At 38.4% G+C, this 12,682-nt stretch overlaps 1 protein-coding gene across 1 annotated transcript in view; it reads right to left on the bottom strand.

The window, feature by feature from the left end:
- The window catches only part of DNAH5 (dynein axonemal heavy chain 5), a 259,158-nt gene that overhangs the window by 38,440 nt on the left and 208,036 nt on the right, over positions 1–12,682 (bottom strand). Inside the window, exons 62-65 of the mRNA XM_012790275.2 lie at positions 12,238–12,373; positions 11,349–11,665; positions 10,235–10,390; positions 9,158–9,340 (exon numbers count right to left, since the gene is read on the bottom strand). Of these exons, the coding sequence (XP_012645729.2) occupies positions 9,158–9,340; positions 10,235–10,390; positions 11,349–11,665; positions 12,238–12,373 (792 nt within the window). The remainder of the gene's footprint in view (positions 1–9,157; positions 9,341–10,234; positions 10,391–11,348; positions 11,666–12,237; positions 12,374–12,682) is intronic.

The following is a 12,682-nucleotide window of genomic DNA, read 5'->3' on the forward strand; positions in this document are numbered from 1 at the left end:
TTACCCAAATCCTTTTTAGCAGCTATTGACTTCCTAAAGTCAAATCAGTTTCAAGTGATTTTTGTGATAATATTTAACATTATAAACACGTGCTGCATTTGTGGGTGAAATATATTTGAAGACAAATATACATGTCTCTGATTAACTATGTTTACTTCTCTTTAGTTTCTTTTTTAAAAGATCTCCCCTGTTGTTTGGATGTGGTTAATACAGAACTTGCTAGTTGAAATAATATCCAATTCTGTGAATAACCACTTTCCAAAAACTTACACAAGCAACCTCATCCGCTGCTGCAGGTAAATTTAAATTGAAAATTTTCTTGGCCTGGAAAAATGTTATTCTCTCCAAGAGAAGGGAAGTTGTGTATCTTCTCTGAAGGACTTTACAGATACCTGAGCGAGGGAGGCTTTGGAAGGCTACTGCCCTTTTGGCTATTTCTTCCTCTTGGCAGCTTGGAGAGGGAAGACAGAGGAAGAGATGGAAAGAAAAGCTAGGTCTGGCAAGGCTGGGAGAAGGAAAAGTGCGCATGACACTGAACATGAGGCAGAAGGAGGCAGAAATCCCAGAGACCAGGGACGGCAAAGAGAATACGCTTCCCGTTCCAAGTCAGACTGTACATGGATGTCAACTCGTTGCCTGAGAGACTCTGCAGAGCTAAAGATTAAAAAAGGGAGAGGTTATTGAGTAAATAGTGCTTAAAAATTTAAAAAGAAATATTCATTAGAGAGTGTACTTGAAAAGCTTTCCAAATACAGAGTCCATTGACAATTTACCTAAGTTGAACTACATTAATAACGTATAATTCCTTATTATAAATACAATATGGGAAAACTAGGGTTAAATGCAGGTGAATTAAGCAGGAAAATCACCACCAACAACAAAAAAGGCTTTTTTGGCAGTTCTGATTGTGACTCATTGCCACCACCTGGACATATGGTACCAAGCTCAAATTTCTAGAGCGGGTTCAGAAAAGTAAATGCATACTCAACAGGGCATTCCGGATGTGGTTCAGTGGGTTTTGTAGATTCTACTCCCTACTGAGAGAACCAAAAATCTAGTTATGCAGTGATGAATCACATGAAATCATATCACACATAATGGGATTACTCATTGATTACACGATTAATTGTGTGATCTACCTTGTTATGATTCAGTACACACACAAGTGTCAAAGGAAAGGAGAAGCCAGACCTAGCCAAACTGTCATTGGTAACCATTAGGCAAGTTTTTTACTTTAATGCTTAATACGATTATTTCTTTATGCATATGAGAAACTCATCCCCATAATGACTCCACAAATTACATCTTGTTTTAAACATTACTGATATGCTGACAATGCCCAAGTTTATATCTCAGCTTCTCATCAGCTCCAGATCATACATCCTCTCAACATCTCCATTTGGACATCATCAGCAAAACTGACCTTCCGGGTCCTCCCTTCAACCTGCCGGACCTCAGCCTTCCCCATCTCAGCAAACGGCAACACCACTCTTCCAGGTGCTCTGGGCAAAACCTTTGAGCCCTCCTTGATCTCAAACCCCATGACAAATTCACCAGCAAGTCTCACCATCTCTACTTCAAAATTAGACTCAGAATCTAGCCATCTTTCACCACCTTCACTGTCACCACCCTGGTCCAAGCTACCGTCATTACCTCACCTCTAAATTATAGGATCCGTCTTTAACCCCCATAGTCTAGTACTGGCTCTGCAGTCAGAATGATGCTATACTAAACACACTTCTTCTCTCAAAACCCTCCAATGGCCAATCATTCCACCCAGAGTGCAAGCTAAGATCCTTACCAAGGCCGAAGGAGCTCCACCAAGCTCCCCCTCCCTACTGCTGGTGGGACCTCATTTCCTACTATTCTCCCCTCCTTCATTTTGCTCCAGCCACACTTGCTATTCCCTGCAGTGGTTTTCAAATTGGAGTGCATGAAGACCACCTGCAAGCCTTGCTCAGCAGGCCTCGGACACAGTCCAGGAATTTGCACTTCTAATATAAACCCAGGTGATGCTATTCCCAGCACCACAATTTGAGATCCTCAGCCTTAAACACACAAAGAACTCTCTTCCCTCAAGACCTCTGCCCTGTTAGATCTGTTCTTCTAGGAAACTTATTCTATCCCTTTCTTTCTAGGAAACTTACTCTCTCCCTTTCTTTCTAGGAAACTTACTCTCTCCCTTCCTGGAATGTCCCCTTCTCAGTGCAGCCTACTTTGATCACCGTTTTCAAAACTGCAGCCCACCACTCACTCCCCAGCTCCCCCTCTCACCATGCTTTATGTTTTAGCATAGTCTTTACTGCTCCAGAGATAGTTTGGTTTTTGAGGCTGTTTTGTTCATTGATATATTCCCCAATTCTTGGAACAATGTCTGGTATGTAACAGGCACTCAACTAAAGCTGTGGAATAGATGATTAAATGCTATATCTGTTTTGAAACAGATAAACTGTAACACTCAATGAACTGGAAAATCTAGCCTCAATGCCAGAAATACAGGCATGAAAATTTTCTCTTTCTGAGAACCATGAAGTTAAAAATAAATGTTGTAGTAACAAAATCACATGAAGGCAAAGAGAAAAGACAACTAGCCTTTGGTTTATGTTCTGGTCAGTTCGTCATCACTGATCGAACGGTTATGGGGGGTAGGACCCCACCAGACTTTCAATTCATGCTCTGAGAGCACAGAGTCAGGTCTGAGGACATAAGTAGTTCAAAATATCAAGAAAGAATTCCCTCTTTAAGCAAAACAAAATTTCAGAACGTGCATCAATTCTTAGTTCTTTGAGATATAGCAACTCAAGCAAAACCTGCTCTTATCGTCTTTGCCTCCACCTGTTACCTGGTTACATTTGAAAGCTGCATTAGTGGCTATTTTAATTCATTTATTCACCAGATGAGAATTTCAAATTTCATAAAATGTAGAAATTAGCACAAATAAGTAACATTTAATGTCTGCTATCAAATTTTTTCATAAGCAGTTAATAATAAAAAACCTTCACACTATGGTTACACTGGGAAATAAAAGTGATATTAAGTGGAGAAACAATTTTTGATACACTCACAAATTTCATGCACTATCACTATTATTTATGAGTTCATAAAGGTGAGCACTATGAAGGTCCTCACCTGAGGACAAGTGAGGGAAGGAAGGTAAAGCAGTGGAAAGAGTGATGGTTTTACATCAGTGAGACATGTGTTCGAATCATAGCTCCTAGGACCTATTAGCTGCATGACCCTTGCTATGTTTTATAACTCTACAAGCCTCTGTTTTTCTATCTGCAAAATGGACATAAACACAGATCACAGATTGATTGTGAGGCTATCACCAGCAATGCAGCTAAGATAGCACCTGGCTTGTGACAGCTGCTCCACCCCTTTCCTTGAGTCATTTCCAACCAGATTTTTCAGAAGTATGATAAACACTTATTTGGAAAATAAGTAGTTTCAAAAACCAAGTTAAGACTTGACACAAAAATAAATGATACTTTAGAATTTCACATATTATTAAAGTGTGTAATAAGGTCGCTGGAAAAGGATAGGAAAGGTGAAGTAAAATACTATAAGGATGCATGCTTTTGTGTCAGGTAGGAATGAGAACATGGGCTGTCAAATCCAAAGGCAACACCAACCTGCACCAGGACCTTTATCTTCTGCCAATTTTTCCAGTTACATAACCGCTGCCCTAATTGAGGTTTTACTTCTCATGTGTGGACTGCTCTAACCATAACTGGTCTTCCTGTTGACCGTTCCTCTGTCATCACCCTCTATTCCACTCATATTCACTCAGAGATCCCCCTTACCTATTAGGAAAGGTCCAAAATTCTCAACATAGTTTGCAAAACCTGTCCTAATCTACATTTCCAATCTCATCTCTACTTGAGAAAACCATGGGATTGAAGTTAAAATCATGCCTCCATGTTGCTTATGAAAACAATTATTAATAAAATAAACACAGCCAGCAGCAATGTATATAATAAGGGGCACACTATTCTCTTCCTTATGAAAGAAATTATTATTGAGATGGTTGCAGACAATTTAATATCATTGTTAACACATTTGTCAAATTAAAAGTAACTGCCTATAATCCCCACGGATTAAAATAAAGCTAAGAGTACCTTTCCCCAAAGTTTAAAACTGATGAAAATAAAATACCCTAAAGTAAATAGTATAATTTAAAGTACTATTTGGAATTATAAAAGCAATCCATGTACTAAATAGAAGACAAGTAGCCAGATACTAGAATAGGATGATACCTATAGGCAAAAGAAAGGTTTTCTAAGAAAGAAAAAAAACAATTGCTGTTCGCTTTTCATTCAGGATTAAAAGACTGAAACCTTATTTTGGAAATGGTTTTAGATAATTTTCATTTATATGATTTAAACGTATTTCTATTGAACTACAATCTTAGTTCTACCAATTCATATAAAGAAGATAGTACTTCTTCAAATTAATGTATGGGACAAATGAACCAATGTTATTTTCTCTATAAGCCTTTTTTGCCCACCAAAGGGATGATCTAGATAGATACTAGCTAGATAGATACTCACGCACACTTATGGATGGATAAACATTTGTGCTAAGCATTCTATATACTAAGGCTACAATGTAAAAATGTTATCTAAACTGTAATGGTGCTCAATTTTTTTAAAAAAATCCCAAAGTGAATAAAGAAAGTACAAGAGTGGTTTGGTAAAATTTCATGAACATGCCATTTATTAACTTAGTTATCAAAATGCAAGTGTCTTAACAAAGAAGCAAATGAAAACTCCTAAAATGCATCTGCAACCAAGTTTTTGAAATCTATAAAAGGAAATAAATGGTAGCCTTTCAGAGTTCTCATTTTTAAAGGTATCACTTGGGCTTCATTGCCAAACACTATTTCTGTCTTGTACCTTACACAGGTAATTAAAATAGAAAGATTAATCCAGATAACTCAGAAACAGATTTATTTTTCCTTCACCACTGGTGAGCTGATGATAACAATGTCTGTTTAGTGTCTTTATTGAATTACTTCCCATGAAACTTTCACCGAGTTCAGATCCTTCTGCCTCAAAAGGAAAATGCACACTGGTTTGCTCGTCCAGAACTCCAAGCAAGAATGATCTCTCAGCCTTGCATTGTGTGACCAGTAGAAACTGTTGATCAATACTGATATTTTTCTCCTAACAAGACACAGCTTTCTTTGAGTTTCTATATTATTCTCTAAGATCAAGGTGAAAGTGAGCCTAAGAGGTTTGATTTCTACAAAGGAAAGTTATTGGAGACCCACCGGTTTGCTGTCTGTTTAAATAAGTCTGGCTATATCAACTTCTGGTAACAACAGCAGAATGTCTAACTCTACTCACAGGTACATCAGGTAAACAATCAAATATGGCCTTGATATGAACTCAAATAGCACACACATTTAAAAATGACTGCCTCAAAGCACACAGAAAAGTGTGAAATTTGTTTGAAAAAAAAATACTGCTTCCTTGCATTCAGATGCTTTGTTTTGCATTTGTTTCTGAAGCAAACCTGAGAGTCTAACAGTTGTACAACTAAGCGCTCATGAGGCCAGATCATGTGTGATAAGAAGGTCCCTCACTGCCCCTGTATTCCCAGGACACTGGACAGCTGATGAATTTATGGAATCAAAGAATATTCGCCTTTCCCTCATATGATCAATGACTGCTCAGCACCTCCTCGCAAGAAGAATCAACAGACTGGTGAAAGCATAATTCATCCTGACTGAAGAGACTCACCCTTTTCTTCAGCCCCACATTTCTCCAACATCAATCACCTGTTTGTGGGATCTTCCTAACTTCCAATTGCTTGCCTTGGCTCCATACAATTTTATATTCCTATTTCATATTCATAATTACCCAAGAAGTAATAATTATTCAGAGCAACTGCACCGTCAACGAAATTCAAGGAACAATTTGGACTTAAAAACTGTTATATATCTGTGTTCTAAGGTACAGACTTAAGGCTTTATTCAACTGAGTGACTGAATTATAGAAAATGGCCTCAAAATACCAGAAATCCACTGAGACCCACTTACTACCACCCAGGCTGAGAGGATTTGGCAATGTGAGCAGATTCAGGAATATGGTGGAAATGATAGATGCTACAAAAGAAAAAGTCACGTGGAGAAAGTATATTACTTAACCCTTTGCACTCGCTTGCTTTTTTCTTATTATCCACTCGACATTATCCACACTTGACATCCGAGTGAAAGGGTTAAAATCCATTAATATTAAGTTCAGCAGCTTACTTCCTGCATCATAAGACTCCACTTTGAGGAAAAATAAATAAAAGTTAGGTGTTGTATGATAATGTGATACATGGTGAAATGACCCTTTATTATTAATTTTTAAAAGTGTCATATTACTTTGGCCATTAATTTTTTAACAAGTGTTCATTGTGAGCCCAGAATAGATTCTGATAATGACAGGACAGTAAAGTAGTAATTTTCTCAGGACACTCAATTTTCCCAAGAAGTAAGGAAAAGCCTGATCCTGGCTCCGCATTGGCTTTTCAAGGCTGTTCAACGTCTTTTCAAACAAGCTTAAAGTGCTCCTTGCTTAATCTTAAACCTCTGCTATAACAATTAAGGCTCAGTGCCAGGTTTGTTGTTGTTCTGTTGTTATCATTGTTGTTTAGTTTTGTTGCAACCAAAAACTGTTGGGCAAAATTATTTGTTCCAAGGAGATTATATTCACTGAAGCTGAATATAAGAAAATCAAGGACTTCACGCCTGTAATCCTAGCACTCTGGGAGGCTGACGTGGGCCGATTGCTTGAGATCAGGAGTTCGAAACCAGCCTGAGCAAGAGCGAGACCCCGTCTCTACTAAAAATAGAAAGAAATTAATTGACCAACTAATACATATAGAAAAAATTAGTTGGGCATGGTGGCGCATGCTTGTATTCCCAGCTATTTGGGAGGCTGAGGCAGAAGGATTGCTTGAGCCCAGGAGATTGAAGTTGCTGTGAGCTTGGCTGATGCCACGGCACTCACTCTAGCCTGGGCAACAAAGCAAGCAAGCAAGCAAGGAAGGAAGGAAGGAAGGAAGGAAGGGGAAGGAAGGAAGGGAAAGGAAGGAAGGGGAAGGAAGAAAGGAAGGAAGGAAGGAAGGAAGGAAGGAAGGAAGGAAGGAAGGAAGGAAGGAAGGAAGGAAGGAAGGAAGGAAGGAAGGAAGGAAGAAAACCAAGGACAATTCATGAGTGGATTAACAAAATGTGGTATATTTATACCATGGAGTACTATTCAGCCATAAAAAATTATGAATTAACGCCTTTTGCAACAATTTGGATGGAATAGGAGACCATTATCCTAAGTTAAGTATCTCAAGAATGGAAACACAAACACCACATGTCCTTGCCATTAAATTGGAACTAATTGATGAGCACACCTGTGCACAGACGGAAATAAAATTCAGTAGAAATCAAGCAGGGAGGAGAGGGAGGAAGGAACAGGTGAAAAACCTATGTAACAGGTGAAACCTGTTAACCTGTTATACATATAGCCTGTTATACACATAGCCTGTTAACCTGTTATACACATAGCCATTATATATATAGGAACAGGTGAAAACCTATGTAACAGGTACAATGAACACCATCATGGGCACACTTACAGCCAGGACTCAAGCATTACAGAAGTGATCCATGTAACCAAAAACATTTGTACCCCCTTAATATTTTGAAATTTAAAAAAATAATTAAAAAAAAACAAGGACAAGGATATTATCCAAACTTCCATCAGGGCCCCTCATCTCCCTGAAGCCTTATCACCCTGAACAGGTGAGAGCAGAACAAAGGATACCTGTGATGGTTAATGGCTAAGACTCTTAGGGATTCCCAAGTACCCAACATTACATGCTGTTGATAAGAATCCCAGTCTTCCCTGAAGTAATTACATGGCAATGCTAAATTCCTTCCGCCACCCCTGTTGAGATTTAACTCCAGATTCAGACACTGAGCAAGTACATATTTTGAAGGCTGTTGTTTCCTAACAGCTAGTCTGTGGCAGGAACTACAGCATCAGTACCTGCCATATGGAGGTCAACCAACAGTGTGAATTTATGAGGCTGGGTTAAATGCTCCTAATGCAACTTCCCACTTTATGACTCTATGACTCATCTGCTGTAAACCAAAAATAAAGAGAGAAGACTAAATAAAAAAAAGAAAGAAAGGAGAGACAGGGAGGGAGAGAAAAGGAGACAGACACACGGTAGGGCTCAGAAGAGGAAGCTTGAAACAACACACAGAGAAGGATAATGGGAGAGATGATTCCAAAGACTGTGCCGATGGTTCTTAACCTAAATAAATCTCAGGTCAGTGTGGAAGGGGCTATGGAGTAAACCAAACTCCTCATTTCTATTGAACCCAGAAGAAAATCAATAGCAACTTGAAGAGTTCATGCAATTTCGCCATTAAAATCCTCTACATTTCTTTGCTTAAGCCTCACACCTTCCCTAGAGAAAATGCTGACTCAGAAAAAGAAAGGTTATAAATTCTTGGCCATTTTTCATGAAGCACTGTTATCCCGTTTAAAATGGAAGTAGAGAAAGCAGACATGGAGTTACGCTCCTAGAGTTTAAGTCAGTAGACCTCAGAACGTGCACAGGGAAACTCAGGCATCACAAACTTCTATCTTCTCAATTCAGATCCCATCACCACATACACAGAGCTCTGCTCGATCACAAATAAGAATTGCTAATGTTGTTTGTCATCTGAGTGCAAAGTTTTAATTTTGTATTCCAAAAGCATAATGATTATTTAAATGAAAGAAAAACATACACATGTACTAGAAACCTAAAAGTCAAGTGAGTAGAATTCACAAGAGAACAAACTTTTCAGAAAAATAAAATAATTTAAGACCAGAATAATGATCCTGAAACTGAGACTGATGGCCTCATAGTTACAACATCAGTCTGTATAAAAGCAATCAATGATGATGTATGTAATTTATGAGACATATGTGAAACATATGGGTAGGTAATTGGTTAGTAATATCCTTTAGGTAAAAAGAAGACACTTAAGAATTTATGGAAAACACATAAAGAATACAAGAGGGAAAACTCAATCTCACTACAACTTTTATCATATTATTTTCATCAATGAAAGAACCTCACATCAAGGAAGAAAAGGATGTAGCCATGCTTCACTCACCTGCTTCTCTGTGAGAATGACTCTCCCCAGTAACTGGTCTTCTAGACCTTTCATGGTGACAGTGAAGTCGATGATGGAGGTACGGGCACTTATTTCAGGGGTGTAGGCAGGATTGGGAAGTTTGGTGGTAATGTAGAGTTTGAAACCATCCATAACATCTACTTCTTTGTCACCTACTTTCACCTTTTTTATAAAAAAGAAAGTTAAAAGTAATAAAAGAGAGATTACTTTCCTGCGTCATTTTTGTGTCAGATCAAGTATTGCTTTAGTAACTATGCTCTAGTTACATACTTAAACAAGTATGTAACTAGAGATCATTTGTATACCAAAAAAGAAATGGTCATTAGGCATTCACAGGGCTTCAGACAACTGGAATGAAAGGAAAGAAGAAAATAAGGATGAAAGAAAGGAATGCAATAAACATAGAATTTAGCACCAAAACTGTTGTGATCATACTGCAGAAGCAAGACGAAACCTTTCCTTACCCTAAATTTTGTTCAGAGGTCAACACTGATGATGTTTTACATGCACCAAAAGGGTATAAAAATGCTTATTACTCACATAATGAGATTTTCTGGGGAGATCAGAGCAGGCTCTCCCGCAGGTCCCAAAACTGGCTGGAAGGAACAGGGAGAGGTAGCCAGTCTAGGGTTTTATAGTGGTTCGGGGATACAGCTGGGAAGAGGGTTTCTATACACAGGCCTGGACAGGGGCTTGCATGGTTTGAATTTCCAACCAGTGCTGAAGGAAGGAGCACCCAGGTTTTCTTATCAGCTCACCCAGATGTGGGGCATAAGGGAAAAGGGGTATACAGAGGCTTGAAAACTATCAATAGTCCAGTATTAAAATGGAGTCAGACTCTTCATTACAAAACTGAAGAAAGTGTTCCTAAAAGCATTGCTCTTAAATGCTTTAATCCCAACTCAGTGAGTGTAAAAGAGCCTTAGGAAGCATCAAAAGCCTCTCACTACTGACTCAAATTTGTGCTGCTGCCTATTGAGAGAATTCCCTCTATATCATATTGACCTGGCCTCATGGTAATTGCTCTACACATTGTTATCAACAGGTTTAACCTACCTTAAAGGTAGACCCAGTTTTAATGAAGTTTCTTTCCAAAACATTATCCAGGGCTGGATCTAGTTCTTCCCCAATGTCTTCAATAAGCAAGGGCCTTCCAAGAGAAAGGCTGTCCTCTAGGTGGTTCCTAAAGTACTTGTGATTTAGAGATGTGATCTAGAAAGAGAATCACAATGTTGCTATTGACAGACAGTATCAAGATGCAAAGCACAGGGAAAAGTGGTATCAAATATTTGGTACCTAAAGCATTCTACCACAAGAACCAAATACTAATTGAAGATCTGAAATACTCCAAAATCCAAAACTTTTTGAGCACCGACACGATGCCAAAAGTGGAAAATTCCACACATACACCTTTGCTTTTTGATGGTTCAATGTATACAAACTGTGTATCATGCAAAAATTTATTTAAAATACCATATAAAATTACTTTCAGGCTATGTGTATAAGGTGTATATGAAACGTAAATGAATTCTATGTTTAGACTTCAGTCTCATCCCCAAGTTATCTCATTATGTATATAGAAATACTCCAAAATGTGAAAAAAAAATTGAAATCTGAAACATTTCTGTTACCAAGCATTTTGGATAAGGGGTACTCAACCTGTATATAGATTTTAGAGATCCCTGGCTTTGGAACGCATCCTTGGTGAAATGGTTCAGAAACCTTAAATTGTTTCCATTTTTTTTTAACGACCATCATTTTCTTTCATTGGGAAGGGTGTAAAGACTCTGTGTGACAATACTGTTTTTCCTTCACCACTGTCACCTTCGTGACAGACAATAATGGAATAATTAGGACGTTCCTATACAGTGCTACGCACTTAGTGTGACATAGCTCTCTGCCCTTCTCTGTTTATCCAAGAGAGCCCTAGACCCTAACAAAATTGAGTCTAAAAGCATTGAAAAATGGCATCAGTAGAGATCAACACAAGTGCAAATAAAGAAATTTTTAGAAAAGATTTTAATATTAGATTTAACCTTGCATCTGCTACTGCTCTACCTAGGATGACAAAAATTCTCTAATGTCTTCAAATCTGTCTTTACTCTTGGATTCTTGTTGATCTGGGACAATAAAACTTGACCAGTAACAAACATACTCAAACACAAATTACCTGGAGTTCATTTCGGCTTTCTTTATTTTTAATCCAGATCTTGCCTTGAGTCTGTGGATCAATTAACAAAGGATAGCGAGATGCCTTGGTGACAATAATTCCATTCTGAATGGACAGGTCATCATTTGGCAGACCTTGGAGGTTCCATTCACTAATAGTAGGAGCATCAATCAACATCTCATTGAGATTTAGATTGCTTCCAAATGGAATTTTCCTGGCTTTCATTTCCTTCTGCCAGTCATTTAACAACAGATCTCGAAACTCTTGGTTAAATGGACCAGAATAAGATAGAAAAGCCGTAGCCAGCAATACATCCCCTAAAATAGAAAATAAGCAGCACTGAAATACTTTATGCTCATCCTTATAATTGTGCACCATACTAAAAATAAAAAATAAATAAATAAGACAATCATTCTTTTAAATTCCACAACTCCAACTGTAACCACTTGTTGCTATGCCTTGGTGAATAAGCGGCAGTTTGGTTTATTGTTAGACAGGGTCCAAGTGGCCTACCAAGCACTAGCTGCTCAGAGTCAAGCATTACATTATTTTCACTTTTGTTGGAAGTGCAAAGATGACCTCTGAGTCTAAGAGATTCAAAATCTCAGGAGACAGAGCCTTCATTAAAAGTGACCTTGATCAATATGCCCAGGCACTTATAGAATTCTAAAGTGACCTGATAACAAGAGGTGTAAATGCTGTTAACAGATTTAATAAGGATAGCATAGATGCCAGACCAATATCCATTCCTCTGAAATGTCTAGAGACACACAGACGCACACAGGGAATTGAAATAATCTAGTGCCATTTTTATTCTGATTAAAACATAAGCTTGCTAACTCCCTACGACAGTCAACACATAAACTCACGAATAAAAGCATTTACACACCGACAAGCCTTTTAGTCTGTGCGGCAAACTCTTTGCTTTGCTCCGTCCATCTCTCTTTCTCGCCTGCCAAGCCGCTGATCAGCGTGGAAGCCGTCTGCATCTTATGTCTGCACCGTTCTGCATCTTCAAGCAAGGTCTAAAGAAGGCCGTAAGCAGAAGAAAACTTTTATTGAGAAAAATATAGCGTCTGGCTCAAAAATAGAACTTTAACACATGGCATCTTATCTGCCTTTCTGAGATATGTGAGCCATTTATTTCATAGGAAACATGAGACTGCATTTCCATGTGTCTGTCCACCCAATCCTCTCTCATGCCCTGACCGTGGATTTGGGAGATCCCTCCAGGCAGTGCCCTGAGCCAAGCGGTCAGACCCTCCCTAGATGTTAGTAACTGAACAGTAGTGGAAATTTGCATCATTTATGATTTCCTTATAAATAAAAATGGA

The sequence above is a fragment of the Microcebus murinus genome, chromosome 11 (assembly GCF_040939455.1).
Source record: "Microcebus murinus isolate Inina chromosome 11, M.murinus_Inina_mat1.0, whole genome shotgun sequence".
Classification (NCBI taxonomy): Eukaryota; Metazoa; Chordata; class Mammalia; order Primates; family Cheirogaleidae; genus Microcebus; species Microcebus murinus.